This window comes from Dipodomys ordii, unplaced genomic scaffold, assembly GCF_000151885.1.
Source record: "Dipodomys ordii isolate 6190 unplaced genomic scaffold, Dord_2.0 Scaffold93, whole genome shotgun sequence".
NCBI classification, from domain to species: Eukaryota; Metazoa; Chordata; class Mammalia; order Rodentia; family Heteromyidae; genus Dipodomys; species Dipodomys ordii.
Genome location: NW_012267309.1, coordinates 4,431,348 through 4,457,174, shown reverse-complemented (window position 1 = coordinate 4,457,174; position 25,827 = coordinate 4,431,348). Strand labels below are relative to the sequence as shown.

The window sequence follows — 25,827 nt, the reverse complement described above, 5'->3', positions numbered from 1 at the left end:
AAAAAGAGACTAGTATCATATTCCAAGCACATGATGCTTGAGAAGGAATGAACCTAATTAATAATTATAAGAGGATATTTCAACTCTAATATAAGACTATTATTGCTGTGTTTAAGAAAGATGATATGGGGCTGGGAAGGTGGCTCAGTGGTTGAGCGCTTGCCATACATGCATGAGGCCCTGGGTTCGATTCCTCAGCACCACATAAGCAAAAAGAAAAAAGCCGGAAGTGGCACTGTGGCTCAAGTGGTAGAGTACTAGCCTTGAGCTGAAGAGCTGAGGGACAGCGCCCAGGTCCAGAGTTCAGGCCCCACAACCGGACCGAAAAAAAAAAAAGAAAGATGATAATAATTCTATTATAAATCATTCAAACTACTTCCATAGCAATAGACTATACATAAGTATATTAAAAGAAAATAAAATGCTCAGAGCTAGAATACATAAGGCCCTGAGTTGGATCCTAGCACCACTAAAAAGAAAAAAGGAAAAGGAAACAGGTGCTGGTGGCTCACACATGTAATCCTAGCTACTCAGGATGAGTTCTGAGAATTGCAATTCAAAGCCAGACTGGCAGAAAAGTCCATAAGACTCTTATCTCCGATTAATCATTGGAAAACTGGAAGTAGTGCTGTTGCTCAAAGTGGCACAGCACTAGCCTTAAACAAAAGAACTCAGGGACAGTGTCCAGGGCCTGAGTTCAAGCCTCACAGCCAACAGAAGAGAGAAGAGGGAGGAGGAGAGGGAGAGGGAGAAGAGAAAGTGGGGGAGAGAGAGAGAGAGAGAGAAGGGGGGGGAGGGAGGGAGGGAGAAAGGGGGGGTTGGAGGGGGGAAAAGAGGAGAAGGAAGCGTAAAGGGGGAGAGGGGAGAGGGAGGGGGAAGGGGGAGGGCATGAGGAAGAAGTGAGGGAGGGGAAGGAGAGGGGAGAAAGTGGGGGAAGTAGTAATGCTGGTATTGGTGACAGAAATATGGAATAATGCTTTAAGACACAGTTAGTAATAGATTCCTTCAAACATTCTGCAGTATTTCCATATTAAGCCAACTTTTATATAAAAATACCACGTTGATTAATAAAATATGTGGCTGAACCATTTCCTTCCAGGGGGAAAAAATGTATTTTAATGATAGTTCCCCTTGGAAATCAGGTGAAAAATAAAACATTTAGCTCAGTAAAACCATAACTCTGTCACTAAGGGACTATTCATTTCTCTCTAAAAAAGCACAAAGAAATATAATTATCAGTTGTCAGACATTCAAATTAAGTTCTTGCAAACCAATATCTTAAAGTAAGCAAAATTCAAATACATGAGAAGTGCCCTATGATGCACCTGGAATCCAAACAGAAACTCCAGACCTGCTCTCCACTGGCACTGCAGAAAACTGGAGAGAAAAAGAAGATTACCTAGTCATCCTTTCACTAGAAGAAATGTGAGAATCAGCCAATAGTTCAGTGCAATAGATTTGACAGGTTCCAAAGAGGTGAGAAACAAGGAATAGGAAAAGCACAGAAAAGCCAGTGACTGAAAAATTGTAGACATATTTACTTGCATGAACTCGTACACAGCACTTCGCACAGGAAATCAGAAGACTTGTTCCGTCCTCTTCCAGGAAGGCATTAGGTGGGGAATATTCTATGTTTTCTTCACTATAAATAAAACACATCTCTGGAATGAGGGGCTTAGTCTTTCCTCCCAAAGTAACCACTTCATTCAATTTTGTCTCCCATCTCAAATCATTTTCTTCATTGCTGCTATCTGGCTGAAAAACACAACATTTCAAATGATTGGAAAACATGAACAGTTAGAGCTCATTTATTCTAGTCACTCGAAGCTATTGTTCTGGTCACTGACAGATTCTACTTTGGTTCTTCCTGTTGGTCTCCTTAGCCAAACTACTAGCTTTTTATCAGTCCTTCTAGACTTTCATACAATATCAAACGTTTAGGAACAAGAGAATGTTCTGCTCAAAGAAGGAAATGATAAACTACTAAAACAGTTCTTCCAGAAGTGGTTCATAGAAAGCATTAATTATCAGATAAATTGTTTTGCCTCTTTATTTGCACCAGAGTAAGACCTGGTTTCATTTAATGAAAAATATTACCTGGTTACCTTTGAAGAAGCGTTTTCAAAGACCCCAGTTTGAATCTAGACAACAGCATTGAGAGGCTTCAAAGCCATTTGCCTCCTACTAAGGCTTAAGTAGAAAGAGGCAGAACTGGTACATGAGACCAAATAAGAAAGGATTGTGTGCCAAACAAAACTGTCACTCCCACCAAAATATGTGAAAAATGTTTAGCATTTATTTGAAACTATAACTAATAAATTATAATCGTCAGAGATTTTATATTAATAATTTCCCAAATCTTTTCTTTTCAATAGGAAATTTTTTGATTATATAGAAATAGGCAAATTAGGACGTCAAAATAAGAATCAATAAAATTTAGTGACTGAAGCAAAATTGTTTGTCACTCACCAGAGCCACATTCAATAACAAGAAGCAAGCCAAATAAAGTAGCTCAAGCCTGTAATCTCAGCCACTTGAAATTCTAAGATTCAGGGGAATAGTGATTTAAGACCAGCCAGAGAAAAGAAAAAGTTCACAAGAGTACATCTTGATCAACTGCTGGACACAATAGCATGTTGTCTATTTTCCAAAGCTATCAATGCAAAAAGAAGCTTAGTGGAATGTCTCCAGTGGCAGAGCTCCTGCCTTGCCAATATGAGGTCATGTGTTCAAATCTCAGCACTCCCCCTCAAAAATATAAACTATCCTATTCGTAAAGTCTAAAAATGTGAAACATCACACATTCACTTCCTGTGAAACATCTGATACAAGTGTTTATTCTTACATTGAGCTCTAAGAAAGATGTCTTGTACCTTTGAATCTATTAATGAAAGTATGACCATAAAAGACAATATTCATATATTTTATACCTTAAAACATACCATATAATTCTACCCTGACAGGATTCCTAAAGATATATCTTCACTGTTAGGACTGAAGAATGTGGCTCTGCCTTAGCTGAGAGGCTGTCAGTCAACGTGCATGACATAATGATGGAAATAACATCAGTGAGAACTGGCTAATGGTGGTGAACTGGACAGCTGATGTTCAAATCCAGTCCTGGCTGTGATTTTTGCATGTTCCACATGGGAAGGTGAAGAAAGGCATTTAAAAATTAGGGTCTACATTGCCATTTATCTTACTTGAGAGTATCATTTCAAACTTAAACAGAGACAAGGTCAGCGTTTTCTCTCTATATAAAGTTATATGCTTAAGCTTTCAGCTGGGTGTTTCTTGTAAGTTTGGAATTAAATGCTCCCCTGAAATAAACCAACATATCCAAAAAAGACAAAGTACTGCCAGAAACACAGCTTCTTAAGAAGCATGTAGAAATAGTTCTTTGTTCTATGAAGGCCATTACCGTCTCCTTTTTGATATAATACAAAGTCTACAATGACCGCCAGTGATCTCAGCAGCAAGCAGTGTCTGCAGCAAGCAGTGAAAAGGTATGTTGACAACCACATCCCAATTACCTTATAGTATGGCATGAGCAGAGTGCAAATGGCACAGTGTGGCTCCATCTTTGCTACAGCAGCATTATACTCTTGCTCAGCCACAAAATTGGGAGATTTTGTTTGCCAAAGATGAATGAGAGGCTTTGCCCAGGATTCTGTTTCTTCTACTTCTTCCTCAGTAGATGGGACCTCAGGCAATTCTTTGGGGGAAAAGAATAAAAATACAATGAGCAAGACATACTATGAGGACTAGAGGCTAAGAATGGAGAATGGAGAATTAACATGAAACTTCTAAATACCAGTAAGGCCTTAACACATAAGCTAATGTCTATTACATATAGTGAATGAATGGAGGTGTAGCTTGCCTGGCAAGAACTAGTCTCTGGTTTAAGTCCCCAGTACAGAAAAAGAGTAGTGAGAGGAAGAGAATTGAGGGAAAAAGGAAAGGATCAGGGGACAAAGACAAGAAATAGGAAAAGGAAAAAATAAAGGAAGAGGGTTGAAAAGGAAAGAAGAGAAGAAAACACAGAAAAGCAAAATCAAACCAAGCCTTTCAGAGAGCTTCAAAATATTTAAGAATAAGAGTTCCTAAAATCAAAAAGACTAATAACTACTTCTATACCCATGTGTATATTAGTATCACAGTCACTGTTGAGCAGTTAAAACTTGATAAAAAAAAGAAAAACAACCTGATGTAGACCATGTTATTGCAACCAAGCAAGAATTTCCAAATCTGGTTAATCAACCTACGAATCTTCAAGAACAACAGAGTCAAGACTATAAAGCAGCTTCCTATCCTCTTGATACCTTCATTAAAATCTGCAAAGTTTGCCAGATATCAGAGAAAATGGTTTCTATGCCATTCACTTAATTTGCTTTTTAATTCCTCAGTAAGCCTCCTACTTCATGGTAGAAACTCAAGACTTCAAAATTGTCCCAAAGGAAAAAAAAAAATGCAAAGCCCTGTAACAGGTATCATACAATCAAGAGAAACATGAACCCAAACATGAAGTCCTTTAATCTGCATGAGCACTTCTGAATTCACAGAAACAGCTTCTAATAGCTCCAAGCTCCAGATCTTTTTGAAATGTTGTGCTGCATAAGGAATTTTAAACAATGGTTTAAGGAACCATTTTGTGAAATATGGCCAGGCCTGTAACTAATACCACTGTGAAGGAGAAATGGGGAAATCATACTATCTTGAGTAAATGTAATGACATGACCTCTCAAAAATACTGCCAACACACTGTCAGCACCTACAATAGCTCTCTGAAATTACCTAATTGTCCTATCGCTAAAAACAATAAACAGTTCTATCTTATAAAAGAGCATGCCATAATGCCAAACATATCAATTCACAGGTCACATATACCATAGAGTGAAAGTGTTGTTCACAGGAGTATTCTGAATAATACTTCTGAAACCAAACATTATCTATTATTCTGAACATTCTAGGATTAACAGCTCTTAATAGGAAAACTGGCTATGCACACTAACCTAATAATAAAGCTAAAAGATATATGAATTAAACTAAAAATATTTTCCTTATCTATGTCATATCTGGGGATTGAGAAATAACCACATTTTCTGCCTCTACATTTTCTTATACATAAATTCACAATAATTATTTATCACAGCAAATATGTCTTTAATGCATCTTCAAAAGCATCCTCCCTGATTACTATTTAAGTCATACCTGTCCCTCCTTAGGACCATAAATAAAAGAACAATAGAGTCTCAATGGGATAACCTGATGTTTGTCTTGGGCTTGATATTTAACCCCAATATCTGAGAGTCAGTACGAGCTCTGATACTGACTGGATGACAACAGCAAGCTCAGAGGGACTTCAAGGGAGACTCAACGCACATTTAACGAGGAAGAGGAGACCCGCTAAATTCAAGTAGAGAACTCAAGAAATCCTAAAATGTTTCTGATTCTAAAGACGTGTTGCAATTAACTATCAGAATCTTAGGGTGTTCAGAAAATTTTTTAAAGGTTTCCAATTAATACTGATTTGTAGTACCCTATAAATTAATAAAATGACCAAAGATGAAAGACAGGACACCTTGAGAAGGTGCAAATATTTTTATTGTAATTATTAAGTATTCCTAGTTGCTTTTTATATGAATCAATTTATATTGTTTTTAACAAAAGTATATCTATAGCTTTTAAGAGCATTATATGATTTCTTGTTTCTTTTGTATTTTCCCCCTAGGGTTTATCTCCTATTGTCAATATATTTGATTTTGGTACCCTGGGTATTGTATATACATTTATCTGAATTAGGGAAGGGAAGGGGAACAACAGAATGGTAAAACAAAGGACAAAGAGGGAACAAATGCAAAAGCAATAGTCACAAGACAATATGTTGGAAATGGGCTGTAAAACTGGGGTGGAGGGGTGGCCTAGGGAAGAGAGGGCAACTGAGAGAAAAATGAGGGAAGTTTGACAAAAAATGTACTCATTACCTTGTGTATGTAACTGTAACCCATCTGTACATCACCTTGACAATAAAATTAAAAAATAATCTTTTTTAAGGTAGAGCTCTGATCTAACCTATTCAAATAAAATAACTGCTTCATTCATAAAAATCCAAACAACCTTTGGCCTGGTTATAAATGCGTACAAGTGTAAATCTCAGTTTCTCCATATGCAAAATGAGTATAAGATTAACTAATTTTTGAACAGATTATAGGAGTCCACCATAAAGCTGCTACTCAGGGCCATGCACAGATTGGGACTGATCATGCCTTCACTACTTGGACTCCTGGCCTCTAGAACTCCACTAACACCTTTACATAAGTCACCTAGAAAATCACATTAATAGGCATACCTAAAAATACAAGCCTTTAAAATTAATAAAAATAACAATCAGAGCCTGCCTAGCCTAACACCCACTTATCTCTGAAATATAAAATTTCCCACTAAAGTTTTTATCATTTCAGAGAAAGAAAAATGCCTTTATTCTACCAGTCACTCAAAAACATCACTGAATATCACGCGTGATAGTAAAGATTAATGTCCAGTACCAAAGTATCCAAAAGAACTATCTTTTAAGAAATATGAAAATAAATTATGGCATAACCATATTAGGCAGGCAATAAAAATATTTTCAAGATTAATGAAATATAAATATACACATTATACATTATATATACATTATACAACATAGAATACTAAATCAACAGACTTAAAAACAGAACATAAAAGTATATATACATAAAAGTATATATACTCCTACCAAAAACAGACTAAAAAGAATAAAGGGAAGGAATAAATTGGTATAATTATAAATACAGACAAACTTTAAAAACTACAGCCAGAGTAATATTAGGATTTTAAATGAGGGAAATTTTACATTCAGAACAGACTTAGGTCAGATTCATTCACTTGCTCAGTATGCTCTCTCTGAACTAAGCATAAGCAGTTTCTCTAAAGAAAAACATTTGTGCTATTTGTGTGGCTGCTGTCAGGCTGTGCTGATGGAATTAGCAGATGGGGAAAACCATCGGACAATTTCCCTCTTCCAGGCACACAAGGATGTGCTGCATGGGGCTCCCATGTTTTGGCTGGTACAGCGCCATTCTCTGCTAAGAACAGCACAGCAGTATCTGTTATGTTTCACATACTTGAGCAAAATCTCAGTCCTGGGAGGCATTACATATGCTTTCAAACATCTTGGAGAAAAGGGGTGAAATGGAAAGGGAAGATGTATACAAATGAAAGCAGGAATGAATGGGTTACTCAAAAAATGCAAGAGAATATTCAAATTTCAGAACTTTATTCTTCCTGTACTGGAGACTACATGCAAACTACATTTCAGTGACTTTTTTAATTGATGGCTTTCAAATTCTTTTTTTTTTGTGTGTGTGGGGGGGGGGGGGGAGGGAGGAGGTCCGGTCGTGGGGCCTGAACTCTGGGCCTGGGTGCTGTCCCTCAGCTCTTCAGCTCAAGGCTAGCACTCTACCACTTGAGCCACAGCGCCACTTCCGGCTTTTTTCTTTTTGCTTATGTGGTGCTGAGGAATCGAACCCAGGGCCTCATGCATGCAAGGCAAGCACTCTACCACTGAGATACCTTCCCAGCCCCTTCAAATTCTTATAAAGGTGGGTTCAAAAGGACAAAAGAAAAAAATTACAAGGCTTTTAGGAATGATTTTCATGGAGTGGTTGACATAGAGTGAATATTAAATTCCAGATTACTTTCTCTTAATATGCCACTATGATAATAGATAGCAGATAATTTACAGACCTAAGGCACTTAAGAAATTAAATAAGTGGAAATAATTGCGGGTTTGGAGAGTATGCTTGTTTTAGGTTTTAGTTCTTGTTTTGGTTTTGTCTGGGGATGTTTGCTTGTTTGTTTGTTTTTTGGTTTTGGCGGGGGTTGGTTTGGTACTACTAGAGATTGAAATAAAACCAATGTCTTCCATAGATTAAGGAGTTACTCTCCACTGTTAACAATTCCATCCTTCATGCATTACCTTTTAATAACACATCAAAAAGTTTTAAGTAATTCAACTGATAAAATATATGTTTTTCAAAAAAGACACACAAGGCTGAGAATGTGGCTTAGTGGTAGAATATTTGTATAGCCTGCATGAAGCCCTGAGTTCAATTTCTCAGTACCACATAAACAGAAAAAGCCAGAAGTGGCTCTGTGGATCAAGTGGTAGAGTGCTAGCCTTGAACAAAAGAAGCTCGGGGCAGTACCCAGGCTCAGGACTGGCCAAAAAAAGACAAACGAAAGGGGTGACATCCATCAAGTTGCATCGTACTTATAAACTGGTTTGTTGAATACCTAAAACACCTTCCAAATGATACACCTTCAAAACTTCTTTCGCAGGAAAATATCTTGATAATTATGGCACCTCTAGAGAGGTATGTTTCTTAGGGAAAATGAATAGTACTAGTGTGGCTTAAATTTCTTAATGAATGATATCATAATTTTGATAATTATACCTTAAGATATATTGATCAAAACAAGAAATGTGGGACAGTTGACTTATTCAATCTTATTAGATATTCCAATGGGCTGATTTCAGCTCTTAGTCAGTACTAGTAAGACTCTGCTAGTGTGATAATGCAGAAATAGTATCAACTTTGGAAGAAAACAGGCAGCATTTAAAACTTGTTATAGGGGCTGGGAAGGTATCTCAGTGGTAGAGTGCTTGCCCTGCATGCATGAGGCCCTAGGTTCAATTCCTCAGTACCACATAAGCAAAAAGAAAAAAGCCGGAAGAGTGCTGTGGCTCAAGTGGTAGAGCGCTAGCCTTGAGCTGAAGAGCTGAAGGACAGCACCCAGGCCCAGAGTTCAGGCCCTACAACCGGATCCAAAAAAATAAATAAATAAAATAAAACTTGTTACATAAAATATCTACCCATGTAACTTTAGATAAGTGAATTAATGTCTGAGTTTCAGTTTTGTCATCAATAAAAAATGTACAATTTTATAAAATTGTAAGTAATGTTCACTAATAAAGTATAAAGATAGCAAGCAAGAAAGCAACACAGTCAATTCTCCTATCCTTAATGGGGATAAGAAGAAAATTCCAAGGTGGAAGATGGCAAATCTTTATAAAACTAGCTAATAACACCGTACCAACAGGAATTTATTCTGAGCATTAAAGCATATACAGATTCACAGCTGAGCTCATCAATCTAATAGCATCCTAGGAAATACACATTCAGGAAATTAAAACTTAAAATAAAGTTCTTTGCCTTCAAAGGGTTCAAAACTCCCCACTGGAGAAGTCTTCCATTTCTTAAGGTATTTCATTAATGATATATCTAATATAAAGTCAAAAAAATACCAAAAAGAGATCGCCAAGAAGTAAATTACTAGCACAATGCTACATGAACTACTAGCACCCATGAAAAACATTTCTCCTAATCTTAAAATACATACACACACACACACACACACACACACACACGTGCACACACGTGTGTATGCGTGTATGGTCATCTGTGTAAAGGGAATCATGATTCTTAACACTATGCTCTAAAAAAACTGAGGTATCACTTGTCAGATCAAACACATAGAGAAAATACAAAGCAGTCTGGTCATATGCTAATTACTAGAGAAACCAAGGGATAGGTTAGTAAAAAGCATACATAGAAACAAGTAGAGGATTAAGCCAAAACCATTCACTTTCTCCACAACAAGATCCATCAAGTCTTCCTATCAGTTTGACTTCATGCCTGACTACCTCCTTGAGGTTCTTTGCCAAGAGGATCCTTGACCAAGATCCTGAGCCAAGTCACTTAAAGTTAAAGGATGTATAAAGTTTATTTTATCAAGAGAAAATCTTAATAACAATCAAAAAGGTATGGCTCAGTGATGAGTGCCAGTTTACAACCTATATAGCAAGTTCAAATTCCAGTACTGAAAAACAAAAAGGAAAAGAGGAAAAAAATTGAAAAAAAGAAATGTATTTAACGATCTTGAAATTAATTTTCCAAAACAAAACACTGAGTATAAAAACTAAGTCAATAGGCAAGAATATATGCCATGCAGAATTTATAGGCACATTTTTCTATACTGTTGTTCAGAAAGTTAAGACCCAGAAAAGGTAACTTAGAATAAACAGAATTCAATGGTGAAAATGTGAACCACTTCCAAAATGGTCATTGGCAAGAAACCTTAGGATATTACCAAACTTTGCAAATGTGGGAAGCAACTTCTTAAAATTCATAACCATGAGCCTAAATGCCAATATGCATAATGTTGCCAGTCTAAGACACAAGTTTTTATTCATTGGCAAACTAAAAAAATGATGTGTGTGTGTGTGTGTGTGTATGTGTGTGTGTGTGTGTGTGTGGTGTGTGTGTGTGTGTGTGTGAACTTTCCCTAACCTGATTCTCCATCTTCAGAGCTAATCTTAAACTTCCTCCACTCTGGGGGGAAAAAAAGTAGAAATAAAAATGTAAAAAAATGTGTTTCAAAATATGGGATAAGTTAAGATGTTGACATCTTCAGGGGAAAAAGATGATATGTAAGTTTAAGGAAACATAAAATTTCATTTAAACTGAGTTGCATGAAATTGCCATTTTTGCAGCATAAAACAAACTAAATACTAACAATTTTATGTCCTTCCATCTAATATAATCTTTTTCTCAAGATGAATGAACAGGAATTGTAATATCAAAAACAGGTCCTCGGATATTTTCAAAGAATTTAAGAGTATGAAGTCATGTCTTAAAAAAAAAAAAGAATCAGTCATAACTATCATTTTACAATTCACACCTTTCAGTACATACTGACACTTGATCATAAGACTTCATGCCAACCATGGTTTAGATACTTCCAGATTATATTCAAAAAGCTCAGAAAGCAACTATCTACCATAAATTATAATAAAGCTAGCATATTTTGTGTTTAATTTGATTAAAATCTAATCAAGCCAATAGCCTAATGAAAGCAAGGTATTTTTTTCTTATACCTATTCCCCATTATGGGGATAAATTTATGGCATAAATTCAGTGTCATCGAAACTTCCAATAAAATTTAGTGGCAGATAAATCAAGCTAACCTGAGAACACTACAAATGTGAGTGTCAGATAGTAGCAACACGACCTAATGTTTTATCTCCATAGAATAATACAGGGAAACATGGTGACCTATCAATAAACATTCCAATTCAATCAACTTAGTAATCTGCTGAAATTGTTGTTTTATTGCTTAAACAGACAAACATAAGCATGCTTATTGTGAAAGTATAAAATTACTTCCAAGCTAATTAGACTTGATGGAACAAAAAGAAGAATTCATTTTGCCAAAATTAATAACATTTGGAGAATGACACACAGTAGTATCATAAAAACATTTGTATTTTCAAAATTGGCACAGAGAAAGACTTGTTACAAAGTGCAAATACTGTCTGCAAAAGGATGCACATACCCGTCATGATTTTCCCTTTCAATGAAAAGCAATCAGAAGTCAAGAATGAAATGACATCTCTCTTATTATATTTACATGAAAGCAAAGATGTTTTTAAGAGTTTGAAACAAACTTTGGATCACTAATCCATACACCTCAAAGTAAACATCTGAAGGGAGTCTTGTGGAGAATGAATGACTACATTCTCCAATCTCAAGTACACTTTAACTTCTACAGTAAGATACAACCAGGCCTAGACCTAAATATGATAAACCAGTTATATGCTGTTACTATCAAGCAAAACAAATACTCAAATGCTTCAATATTTAGCATACCTGTATTTAATGCTTAAAATAACATCTCTAACCAGGTGCCAGTGGCTCACACCTGTAATCCCAGCTACTCAGGAGGTTGAGATCTGAGGATCGCTATTCAAAGCCAGCCCAGAGAAGGACAGCACGTAAGATTCTCATCTCCAATTAAGCATCAAAAAAGCCAGAAGTAGAGCTATGGCTCAAGTGATAGAGTGATAGCATTGAGCCAAGAAGCTTAGGGGCAATGCTCAGGCCCTGAGTTCCAGCCCCAGGACTGGCACAAAATAACATCTCTGAAGTCTGAATCAAGAAATACTAACATACTTGACCAATATATTAGCTTAATCCTCAAGAAATAAAAGCATTACAAAAAAAAAATCCATAGGGCGAGAAAAGAGTAACTATGCCAGAGAAAGAGGGCAAATTTCTCCTCAAACATTTATATACTAAAGGCAAAGTGAGACAGCCAGTTTTAATTCTAATTTTAATTCAAAATTCCAATTTAAATAATGCCTTATTCTGTGAGGGAACTGCAAAATGACAAAGAAACAGTCTTCATAGTACAGAGATTGAATAACATGAGTATTCAGAAAACTCTTTAAAAGCCAAAGCTCTCATATAATAAAATCAGTGAAAAAGTTCCAGCCCAGGAAAACAGCTGAGCATTTAACTTAATTATAAACAAAATTTTAAGAGGAAGAAAGTTTTAAGAGAACTATTTGAAGAAAGAAAATAATAAATTTTGTCAGACTGTAGTTTCTAAGATTTTACTTATTTAAATATGACTAAACATAGCATTTTATTTATTGACATAACTGAAAACCTAAGATAAATGGTCCCTAAACTAGTAAAGCACCATGAATGAAATGTAATTGAATAAATATTCAATATAATCCTAAATAAATTATGACAATAAGACAAACTTCCAACAAAAAAAATTCTGTAACACCTCCTGAAATACACTTTTATTCTATAATCAAAGTGTGCAGACGTTACAGAGTAAGGATCAGGTCTAAGCTCTCCTTAGTTTCAAAGAGATGCTTAATAACTCTTTTCAGTACTAGAGGGAAATCATAGTTAGAGTTATACAGACATTAGTGGAATCAAAAGCCAAAATTAAGGCTTTAATCTGAATTTTGCAAGATACAAACTTTTAGATTAGGTCACCTGGGCACTTAGTAAACACACTAAGTCAACATCTGTATTTTCAATCTTTCTGTGTTAATTATTCTAGAAATGATAAAATTATAGTTGAAGAGTTGTAAATAAAAACAGTACAGTGATAATCAGCTCTTTTGAAAATCTGCCTTCACCATATCATCATGTGCTATTTTAAGGCATTCAAAACACCCAAAACTCATGTACAAACCACAAATTGGTTAGGAATCCTGATTACTCATGGCCAGTTCTCATGTTTTTTTTTACAGGTAAAAAGTGAGTCCAGGGAGAAGATTTGTCCAAAATTTTTTGTTTTTTAGTTTTTTTGTATTATGTTGCTTAATCAGCATTAAGACATAAAGCAAGAGCTCCAGAATATAATATTGTTAGCCAACTAGATTCCTCTTTCACGTAGGTTCAAAAAAATTTTGAAGGGATGGGAAGGGTAAACAAAGGAGGAGGCTACAATGCTTGACAAGAAACGTACTCATTGTGGAGGGGATGGGGAAAAACAAGTCATTTAAGGATACAGGTGGACCTGTTGCAACAATGAGAAGTACAAGTTGTCATGTCCAAAACGAGCTTTACGTCGGTGCGGGAGGGAGGGGGGGAAGGATTGGGATTGGGATTGGGAGAGGGGAGGCTGGGAAGGGATGTGAAGGGTAAACAAAGGAGGAGGCTGCAATGCTTGGTAAGAAATGTTTTTATTATCCTGTCCATGTAATTGTAACCCCTCTGTACAGTGTTTTCACAATTAAAAAAATTTTTTTGAAATTATCTCTGCCACATTTCCTCAAGTCTTTAATAGGCAAGACGCATTTTCTTTCCAAATTTCTGACTTTAGAATGTAAAGTCACAAAGTTAGAAATTCTTAGGGTAAATTTCTTTTCTGTCCTGTCATTCCCCATCCAAGCCTTATTCTAGCACAAGTCAGCCCTCTGTCCTCTCCCTGATCTTAGGGTCAGTGTTGGTTTTCCTTTTGCTTTTCCTAAATTCACTCACCCTTAAGGAAGGGTAAGCTAACTAGTCAATTTGCATGTGTCGCAGGGATCCTTGGTGTCCACTATCACATTAGTAAATTCACAGGAATAGCCTCAGCATGAAACTCTCCCTTACCTACCTGGATGAGATTTCTCTCTGAATCTTCACTGGAGTTACATCATCTCTTAAGGGCTCAGCTATCATTCTCCTTTCACTTCTCCTTACCATACTTTTAGTCTTATAACCATTAAAAGACTGCATGATGAGTAGTGTTACAACCCTACTTTGTAAACTAAACCCACATGGGAAACAATGAATATCTCACACAGCTAATGGAGTGATGGAGCCCATTTGTCAGGGTCACCCTGGGTGCTATGTATACAGGCTGGTTTGTCTTATTTTATCCAATACATTTCTGGTTGTATTGTAACTGGGAGGTAATCAGAAATCTAGTCCATCACACCAACATTCCAAGCCTATAATAACATGTTTTTGATCAAATATGGAAAATTTAAAGACATCAATAGATAAAATAAAATATAATTACCATATATATCTTGTAGGTTAAATCATTCAATTTGCTTCTCAGTCTCTTCAAGGAAATTATACTCAGCAGCATTTCCAGCAGCAGGCAGAGCAATGCCGTGCTGCTGGAGACAAGCCTGCCTGTCTGAGTGGGACTGGGCTTTTGCATGCCATCAGAGCATGACCTTAGTTTACAACTGCAATATAAATGTCCCACTCCCTCAAGGAGTTGGGTGAACAATAAGGAAGTAAACAGTAGGTAAATAGTAAGTAGTAAATAGTACGGAAAGTTGGAAAATTCATATTGGAAACAAATATTGAAAGTTTTCAAAAAGCGATGCTGGAAAAGAAATGCTTCTGTGTGCAGGGTGGTATCCAAGAATGATGAATGGTGTATAAGGGCAGGGAAACAGCCAAGGTTTGATGAAATGAACATTCTTCTATTGTCAGAGTAGGATGTCTATTACTATAATGTCATTTCAAAAGAAACTCTGGAATTCCTGTCCGCACAATTAAAGTGCTGCTGATAAAAATACTAATCCAAAGTAGCATCCACAAAAGCTAAACATCTGAGTGACACCAACAGAGCAATAAGAAAGCAAATTCCAATACCAAAGTTGATTGGTATTGGTTAAATACTTCCAAAGACCATAAAGAGATCATCTATCTCAAAATATTTCCAATATAGTCAAATCTAGTTTAAGCCTATTTGATCAATTAGCTTCCCCAAGTGCATTATGCCCAAAGTATAAACATGGCACTCTGAAATCACTCTTCCGAACTATACATTCTCTCACCAAGTTAGTGAGCCCTACTTCATTTAAATAGTTTCCTAGGGCTAGGAACCTGGCTCAATGGTAGAGTGTGCTTTCCTCACACATATAAGGCCCTGGGTTCAATTTCTCAGCACCACATAAGCAGAAAAAAGCCTGAAGTGGCACTGTGGCTCAAGTGGTAGGGCGCTAACCTTGAGCTGGAGAGCTGAGGGACAGCGCCCAGGCCCAGAGTTCAGCCCACCCTGACTGACCAAAAAAAAAAAAAAAAAAAGTTTCCTATTATTAGACATTTAATTTATTCAACATAAGCTTTCAACTCCTTCATTTTATCATATTGCATATTAGGCATGTGTCTCTGTGAGAGCATGTATTCATATGTTCATGACAAAGAATATCTTCATTAAATAGAAATACAAAATTCAAAGAGGAAGTAATTTAAGTTCAAATTAAGTTCATCAACGACTTTTTTTATTTTTGTCTTGATATTTCTTTTTACTCAAGCTACATTCAATCATATTTTGAATTATACATGCAGAAGGCAATAGCATATGCATCTTTCCTTTGTGGTGATGAGATCGATAACTAGAGGCTAAAAAGAACAAATAGTAAGATAGTCTTTCAGAAGAACACATTTACTACCCCAAGTGGCAACGTAAGAGAATGGGAGTAAACTCAAGACCCCACAGTGGCTACACCTGTCTTTTAACTTCAAGAAGTTCCAGGATTTGTCATAAAGACAATTCCAACTATCAGAATACACAACTGAAATGGCTAATGTTAAATATAAAAATTGCTCACCTTTCTAGAGCTAGTTAAAATAGAATGTCTTTCTATACATATATACACCCATGGAACATTTCTTGTTCTTTTAATGTGACTTTTTAATGGATTGTTCTTTTAATGTGACCTGTTAATGGATTGTAGTGTTTGGCTATCTTTTTAATGGCTGAATTCAAAGTTTAGTGTTTCCCTCCTTTAAGATCCAAGGTTGATTGAGACAAGGGAGGTGCAAAAAGAAACTCACTGCCAAGGACTTGTAAAGGAAGAGGCGTGAGGGTGAGCCACAAATAATGAGGTACAATGAAAGGGTTCCATTGTACATGAGAGCAAAGAATATGTAAGGTGAAAGAGGAAAACAGAGGAGAGTGGTGAAAAGTGATTGAAAAAGTTTCAAGAACACAGAAAAAGCATTAGCCTGGGAAAATACAAAGAAACAAAAAGCAGCAGATGATACCCATAATGGAAGGAAAAAAGTTTCCTGGATAGATGAGAAGGAAGATGCAGGCAGAGACGTTTTGGAAAATGAAGTAAGAGACAAAGGCTGATACTACAAATAACCTTGCTGGCTCACTACAGAAGTAAGCATTTAGCTTCTATTGAAACAAAAATATTAAAATGACAAAAGGTCTCTTCAATGACTTGGCCAACTTCCATATATTCACTCTCAATGTGGAGGCAGATGGAAATAAAATAATGACCAGGTGCTTTATGTATGCATGTAGCACAAGAAGAGCTTTAGAGACAGGTAACATTTCTACTTCTCAGTGATGAAATGTGATAACATGTCTTCCATCTATAGAAGTCAAACCTATCAGATTTGATTGTTTTATAATGTATGGAAGGTGAAGTTTAGGCAATAGAAGACTTCCAATTGGCTTCTTCAGATCCAGTGATTTAAATGTAACCTGTTGGAATTTTATTGGTGAAATTCTATTTGTATATAGACCTGTAAACTAATCTGTAAAGGAATTATGAGACTTTTAGTAGGTATCCTCATCATCCAAAGAAAAAGAACCATTGCTCAGATCTTTGAGCTGTGTGTCCCTCAATAGATTTATACTCTCAATTCTAGTATCCTTCCATGCAGACCCTGTACCTGGACTAGAGCAAGAATATGCCAAAAAATACCAACAAAGCTCAACAGCAGAAGAGCTAACTATCCAATCTGCTTCAAGAATATGACAACCTGCACCATTTTTCTTTCAAATCTGTTTCAGTTGAACACCTGTATAATTTATTAAACAGGAAAATAAACAAAATGGAATTTTCCTCCACATATCAAGATTATCTTTTCTAGTTCCCAAATATTAGGAAAAATATAACAAGAATGCATTTCAGTTACAAAAAAAATTTAATGTCTTCTTTGAAGTTATAAATACACATAGTATAAATTTAAGACTTTTTTCATCAAAAATGAATTCAACACTAGTTCTTTTTTTTTTGGGTCCAGTTGTGGGGCCTGAACTCTGGGCCTGAGCACTGTCCCTCAGCTCTTCAGCTCAAGGCTAGTGCCCTACCACCTGAGCCACAGGTCCACTTCCGGCTTTTTTCTTTTTGCTTATGTGGTGCTGAGGAATCGAACCCAGGGCCTCAGGCATGCAAGGCAACCGCTCTACCACTGAGCCAACTTTCCAGCCCCTCAACACTAGTTCTTATCTTTTTTCAGTTATGTATGCTCATATACCCTCTTTTCCACTACCTTTGTGTTTTGCTTCTAATATGGAAAATCTTCCAGTAATGAGCAGGCTAAGAGTCAGGAATTTCTTGGGCATCCTATAACTATGCAATCTTCCATAAGAAAATGACTACCACTTTCAGGCATTTGAGTATCAAACAGCCACTGCACTGTTCTGAAGAAAAGAGCAACTTAAGACTCCTCTGTCATCTGTGCAGGAGTTCGCCAGGAATGTTCAGTCATGTACTGTTTGAAATCATTCATTGGGAAGATTACTTTCAACACTGATTGCTGTTTAAAATGACAATTTCGGGGCTGGGAAGGTGGCTCAGTGGTAGAGTGCTTGTCTTGCATGCCTGAGGCTCTGGGTTCGATTCCTCAGCACCACATAAGCAAAAAGAAATAGGCCAGAAGTGGACCTGTGGCTCAAGTGGTAGAGTGCTAGCCTTAAGCTGAAGAAATGAGGGACAGCACCCAGGCCCAGAGTTCAGGCCCCAGGACCGGACCCAAAAAAAAAAAAAAAGACAATTTCTCAAATGCTCTAACACAGTTATGCTCCCATACACGTGGAAGGCAAAAGTAGCTGAACAGTTAGGGTTAAAAATCCCCAGAAGCCAAAGGAGGAGGCTGCAATGCTTGGTAAGAAATGTACGCATTATCCTGCCCATGTAATTGTAACTCCTCTGTACAGTATGTTCACAAATAAAATAAAATTAAAAAAAAATCCCCAGAAGCAACTAGCTTGAGAATTGTGTGTTCCCAATGAGCACAAAACCTACCATTCATCTTATCTTAACAATTATGCTCAGTCTATTGGAATTGCTCAAACAACATGGGCATAAAAGAAGAAAAAGCAGAGGTAACAGTAACTGATCTAATTATATAAATAATCACTCTAAGCTAAAGCATATTTTCCATTGTCATTTTAGAAATGTGTAAAAATCTTTAGCCATCAGATAAACTCTGCAATTTTTCTCAATTCTCAAAAATCCTCAGTGGATAACAGAAGTTCTTATTCTGATGGAAAATAACCTCAAACACTTGAGACAACTTCATTAACCAAATATCCATTGATAAATTTTGCAGACTGAAACCAGAACTGCTATCCAGGGAGAAAGTCTGGGTGGCTTACAATGGCCCACTCAAAATACACTTCCTGGGAAAAGTAGCACCCTTGGAAAACTCTCATTACTCTGTGCTAGTTGTGCATCCTTTCAGGGAAGCATGCTATAGGCAAGCTATGATGGCAGGTGATGGAAATTCAGCAATATTGTAGGTTAAATGTCAATTACTTTATACAAATTTGTGCTTCAATTTAATGACAATAAGAGGAATATAGTTTGTGCTGGGTAAACTAAAATTGGATTAAAAGAATTTTACCTGATGTGGTGGTACATGTCAATAATCCCAGAACTAGGAATAGGAAGACCAAGGCAGGATGATAGCAAGTTCCTCAATGATGTATACAAATACACACTAAGGTGTTTCATTACTTCTATATTACTGGAGCTAGAATTCCACCCTGGATTAGTTTTATAAAAAGAACCATCACTCTTATCTGACCCTCAGGTTTTTTTTTTTGTTTTACATCCTTACCAAATCTTTCTTCCTAGTTAAATATATGTTACAAAAGAAGATGGTGTGTAAGAGTAAAAAGTCTGCTAATATAGTCTGGCAGATGCATTTAATATAAACAAGAAGCCTGACCTAACATTGCTGCACCCTGGACAGCCTGGAACAGTCAAGATGTCCTTGATTAAGAGTGGAGTGTAACTGAAAGGAAGACTCTTTACGAAACACCTGTTTTACTGCATCTTTTAGAAATAGGAATAGGCCCGCACAATGTTAAGAGGTGTTTGGAAGAAATAGTCAATGGTCTAATTGGGTTGTTGTTTTTTAGGGGAGACAGCATTGGGTTTGAATGCAGGCCTTTGAACTTGCTAAGCAGGTGCTTTACCACTTGAGCAGTTACTCCAGCCTTTTGGTTTTGATTTAGATATTTGAGGGCAGGCTCTAGCTTTTTGCCTGGGTCAGCCTGGGCCATGATCTTTTTGCACTTCTATGTAGCTGGGATGACAAGCACACATGATAGTATGCAGTTTTTATAAATTGCCATGGACCTAATGAATTTTTTTGTCCTAACTGGCCTTAAACCACATTCCTCCTGATCTCAGCCTCTTTAAAGGTTTGACTTGAATTTGGGGCACCAAATGCATATTTGTCAAAAGAGAGGTAAAAAGGGGAACTAACTTAAACAAACCAAAGAATGTTATGCCTAGGAGTGGTAAATAAAAATTAGACCCCTTAACATTAAGTAAAAATCAGTGTAAAGCAGAGCAATGTTTCCCTGCACACAATTTAACAGAATACGGAAGGACTGCATACAGTCTCAATTGTTGCATATTCTTACTCAGGAACTCAATGGATCACACTAAAAGTAAAGACAGGGGCATGGATTAAGTGATCAGTGAAGTGACCTCCCTTTTTCAGTGGACTAGGGCTTGAACTCAGGGCCTTGCTCACTAGGTAAGTGCTGTACAATTTAAGCCATGCCTCTCGGCTTTTTGTTTTTTAGGTTATTTTCAGTGAGGATATCCTACTTTTTGCTCAGGAGGGCCTGGGACTGCAATCATCTGGCCTATGCCTTCTACAAAGCTAGGATTACAGGAATTAATCACCACTTGTCATGAGAAAAAACTCAGCTGTTGTAAAATACCTTCAGTAATGCCAAGAATGACTTACTTTATGATCTGCAACGCAAGACACTGTTACTAGTAATACTGCTAGATTATATGAAGCAAGTCTTTATCCTAAAATCCAAATTACAGGCTGGCAACTCATGCCTGTAATCCTACGTACTCAGCATGGTGAGTAGTAGAGGACCTAAGGAACAGGTTTGAAGCCAGCCTGGGCAGAACAAATCCAAAAGATTCCATCTCCAATTAACCAGGAAAAGGCCTGGCTGAAGTGTGACTCAAGTGGTAATACACAAAGTGAGAGCTTGAGTCTCTGAGTTCAAGACCTAGCACTGGCAAATAAGAACCCAAATTGCTCCTAAATGAACCCCAAGATAAGTACTCAAATGTTTTTTTTTCTTTCTTGCTATTGTTTCTAACATATTTATAAGATGATTTCTTTGTTACTTTGTATGTCCCTCCCCCACGGCATAGCCCCTGTTTTCACTGTATTTGATGTTGGTATAATTTGGGGAAGGGAAGGGAAAAAACAAATTGTTTAAATAGGGATACAGGTGGACGCATTGCAACAATGAGATGGGAGAGCAGGGATGGTAGGGGGAAACAAAGGGAGAGGCAACAATGCTTGATAAGAAATGTACTCATGGGCTGGGAAGGTGGCTCAGTGGTAGAGCGCTTGCCTTGCATGCATGAGGCCCTGGGTTCGATTCCTCAGCACCACATAAGCAAAAAGAAAAAAAAAGCCAGAAGTGGCACTGTGGCTCAAGTGGTAAAGCGCTAGCCTTGAGCTGAAGGACAGCACCCAGGCCCAGAGTTCAGGCCCCACGACCGGACCCAAAAAAAAAAAGAAATGTACTCATTACCTTGCTTATGTAATTGTAACCCTCTGTATGGTATTTTCACAATAAAATACTTAATAAAAAAAGAACCAAAATTGCTTTTGACTCTAAATTATATATTGCATGTTCTCCTAATAATACGCAACTATGGGATCAAGTTTTCACAGCAGTTTACTAGAACAAACACTTAGAGAAAAAAAATCCTAGCCAGGTGAGGGTGGCTCATGCCTGTAATCCTAACTATTCAGGAGGCTGAGATCTGAGGATCATGGTTCAAAGCCAACCTGGGCAGGAAACTCTCATCTCTAATAAACCACCAAAAAAATGAAAGTGGTGCCGTGCTCAAGTGGTAGAGCACTAGAATTGAGCTGAAGAGCTCAGGGACAGCACCCAGGCCCAGAGTTGAAGCCCCATGACCAACAAAAACAAAACAAAGAAAAAAATCCTGAAGAATGAGAATGTCATGAACTCACCTTCATCACTTGCTGCCTGCTGCTTTACAAGAGTCATTGGAGATCTGGCTGGAGGCTTACTAAGTGGATGACGCCAACTCTTAGCAGTTTTGGTCTCTCCCTCTATCATCTGGTGATAAAACAAATGGAAAAAGTATACAAAATAAAAAACATGAAAACACTCTCATAAATAAAAATGTGTTAATCATGATGAAAACGTATGCTTATTTGCATCTTCAGAAATTAGTTCTTGAAGAAAATTAAACATTGAGTCAAAAGAAGAAACTTCAGCTAGTAATTTTTCCAAGAGGTCAACTAAATCTCCAACTTCATTACACTTAAGAGGTGATTTCGCTATCCCTAAAGAAAAGGAAAATCCAAGCAGGCACAATTGCTCTGGAATTCCAGCCACTTAGGAGGCAGAGACTGGTTCTAGACCAGCCTGGGCAAAAAGTTTATCACAACCATTTCAACCTATAAAAGCTGGGGTATTACAAGCACCTGTCATCCTAATTACATGGAAATATAAACAGTAGATGTGCAGTCCAGGCTCTGGACACTATTCAAAAGTACTAAAGGCGAGGGGGCATGGCTCAAGTGGTAGAACACTTGCCAAATGCCACAAGTTTAAATCCCAGAGAGAAGGGGGAAGGGAAGGGGAAAGCAGAAGAGAAGAAGGAGAGGGAAAGGAAAGGGGAGGGGGGGAGGGAGCGGGAGACAGAAGAAAAGGAAATGCAGCCAAGTTGAAAATGTTTCCTTTTTATTCAAAAATGAACCACAACATCTCAGTCACATACATAAGTAAAAAATTTAATTATTTTTTTGAGTTTGGACTGCCCTCAAACTCATGAGCCTCTTGCCTCAGCCTCCAGTGTGCTAAAATGACAGATGTGTACCTCCACTCTCAACTTAAAAACTACTATTTAATGACCTATACTGCCATCTTGAAATCACTTCAATTATAAATAGTGCATTTTTAATCTTCTCTCAGTTGCCTTTTTGAATGATACAATTTTCATTTTTCATGTTTCTTAATAAATCTTTGTTTTGTAGTTCAGCAGAATGCATAGTCCTATATACAATGATAATCAATAAAATCAAATGAGGGCATTTTGTTTATTTGACATTTTAAGATACTGAGAAACAGGATTCAAAGTTGCTGTTGCCCTTTTATAATCTGCCTTGCTGCTAAAAGATACTACAAGTCCTGCGGTCAGTACAAATAAGCAGAAACAATAGGAGGTGGTTCTGCCCAGGCAACAGGTTGGTTTGCTAGCTCAAACAACTTGAGCTGGAGCTCCTCATTTAATCACTTAAATGCTTTAGTTAGGTTTTAAATGGCAAAAAAGGTTCAGAATGCTGACACACAACCCTAGTTCCCCTGACCATTTCCCAAGCATATGGTTACAGGGACAGATATGATGAAAGCAAATTTTATTCAGGTTGGAGAAAAAAAAAAAAGTCGGCCTGGGAACTTAGTAATCTAGAACGGTTTTGATTTTTCTGAAAGGCAAAGGGCCTCTTTCTGAGGAAATGCAGAGCCCTGAAGGTCACCTTGTTATTATGATCCAGTGTCCAAGAAGAAAGAGTCAAATGAAAAAATGAGTAAGCTCTAATGCCTAAACAGAGGCATACAGGTAGTATGAAGTAGGCAATAGTTAAGAACTGCAGGCAAGAGGAAGACAGACCAGCAGGGAAGTCTTCCCAGCACACCTAAGGCAGTGGAGGACAAAACTACTCCATACTTTGAGTGAAACCATGACAGTACAGTACGATTTCATACCCTACATTTCCTAGATAGCAGAGAGCAAATAGCTAAGTAGGGGAAGAAAGAGAAAGGGCAATATGTACACAGAATCTCTCTATACTACTTCTCACAACTGTATATGAACCGTCCTTAATCTCAAAATATACATTATTTTTTAAAAACCTAACTGAAAGAATATTAACCTTCTACTATATGGCCAAAAGCTCTATGCTAAATGAATGCAACATTGGCTAGAGCTCATGGGATATTTATCTTTCAATCCTTGGAGGAATATGATTAAAACCCAGTGTAAAGTTATATATTTATACCCTAAAGCAAAATTTCAGTGCACAGCATGGCATTTTAGTAACCGTTCTCATTCAGTGAAACAGTAATAATAATAGATATCACCACGTACGCCAGGGACCTTGAAGTCATTTCTATCTTCACTGAGGACTGCTGAGATTTCCCCAGGTTCCAGGCCACTTCCCCGGTCTTCTACATCACTCTCTTCTCCCTCTGTAAACACATCATTGCTCTCTGCCACTGAGGAACCAAACTCGGGAGACTTTTGCCACAGGTGCTTACGTGGGTCTGATTCCTCCACCTTTACCAGGCCACTAGACAATGGCGTAGAATCATTGGCCTCCTGGGACATATATGAGACACTTATGGTGTAGGCTTTGTCATCTTCAGTTTTTGTTTCCTCCATTTTAGATGCATTTAAGCAGCTGTTTCCTGAGGTACAAAAAAAAATTATTGACAAATTTTTCATTACAATACTCTTTTCTTGGGGGGGCGGGGGGAGGAGATGATCGTGGAGGCTGCAATCTGGGATTGACTGGGACTGCCACTCAGCTCTTCAGATCAAGGCTAGCACACTACCACTTGAACTGTTTATGTGGTGCTGAGGAATCGAATCCAGAGCCTCATGAATGTGAGGCAAGCACTCTACCACTGAACCACCTTCCCAGTTCATCACTGCTTTATTTTTAAGTGGGATTGCCTAAATATTTTTGACTACTAGCCTTCCCAACATCCAGAGACCTAGGTGTGAAGGTTCACTAAAGAATCATGCTGCCTCCATGGTTGTTTGGACAAGACCTTGGACCTCAGTAAAAGCAAATATCTACTACAAACAGGAGATTAACAGGAGTTTCTAACAGTGATTAATATCAAGACAGGGCAATTAATAGTTATCAAATCAATATTAATTAGGAATGTATCTAAAAATATGAGTTAAATTCCTACTATGATACTTACAGTTGCTATTGATGAAATATGGCAGTCCCAAAAATGTGTGTAAATGGCACATATAGGACAATACAGATACAATACAAATTATTTCCTACACTAATAGCATGGAAAGGCATGGGAAGTGTGGTGGTTCTCAATCTTCACATAGCTACCAGATAATTACATAGAACATTTGTCATTTTGGACACAAAGTAAAGACTATTACATAGCACTTCCTCTCCCCTATCTATTCACTTGTCTATCATATCTATAAAGTTTTCTAATAAGAGTACTTCCAGGCTCCAGATCTAGAGGACAAAATGCAAATGACTAGACAGAATTAATAAAAATTCGGCACTCTGAACCTAAATGTTCCAGCAACTCATAAAGTGGTTAAGCACAGTGTACTAGAAACCATGATGAGGAATTGTAAAGAAATAGATGCATATTGTATTGTAGTCTTTGAATTTGTTACAACTCATTTCCCTACCTTCTCAATATAATCAATCTTCTATCTATTCATCACAACTCAATTCAGATTATCATTAATACTAAATCACCTTGTCTATCTAGTCTGTCCTTTGTAGAACAGCAAAACCCATGAAATTCTATCGTGCCCTTTAAACAAGATATTTTATGCTTATTTGTCTAGTCCTTCCAAGTAGTATGGTCTCATTTGGGAAACAAAAACTAAATCTATAGTTTAAACTAGGCATCCAGATTTTTCAGGAGCAAAGGTGATGAAGCTGGAGTAGTAACTAAGGTACAAATTACGAGTATGCAAGGACTTTTTCTTTATTTTAAAGATACTGTACAGAGGGATTACAGTTTCATGAGTAAGGTAATGAGTACAATTCCTATCAAGCATTGTTACAGACTTTTATCATAAGAACAAAGTAAGAGGGCAAAGGAAAGCCCTTCCTTATAAAAAGAATATATACAGTGGGACTGCCATATGGACAGCTATAGCAAGAATAACTAGAGTGGACCCAGGTAAACTGGAATGAGAGCACTTTCTACAACAATGCATGAGATGTTCTGCCTTGTGAGAAAAGAGCAGTACAGGGCTGGATCTGGAGAAGTCTCATGACAGAAGAGTTTACAGGATGGAGGTATAGAAGGAAAGCAGGAATTACCAACTACCTCAATTAATTACAGGACAAAACACCAATAGATATTAAAGAGGCAAACCATTTCACTGTTTCAGAAATATACAGTAAATGGGGGGGAAGCAAGTGACTGAGATTCTTA

The 25,827-nt window shown here is 37.2% G+C and overlaps 1 protein-coding gene across 3 annotated transcripts in view; it reads right to left on the bottom strand.

Annotated features, from left to right (window-relative positions):
- Kdm4c (lysine (K)-specific demethylase 4C) overlaps nt 1–25,827 on the bottom strand; it is a 302,738-nt gene that overhangs the window by 113,359 nt on the left and 163,552 nt on the right. For all 3 annotated transcript variants that reach the window (XM_013026410.1, XM_013026411.1, XM_013026412.1), the window contains 4 exons: nt 23,759–24,078; nt 21,615–21,723; nt 3,534–3,715; nt 1,542–1,755 (listed from right to left, as the gene is read on the bottom strand). In XM_013026410.1, coding sequence (XP_012881864.1) covers nt 1,542–1,755; nt 3,534–3,715; nt 21,615–21,723; nt 23,759–24,078 — 825 coding nt within the window. The remainder of the gene's footprint in view (nt 1–1,541; nt 1,756–3,533; nt 3,716–21,614; nt 21,724–23,758; nt 24,079–25,827) is intronic.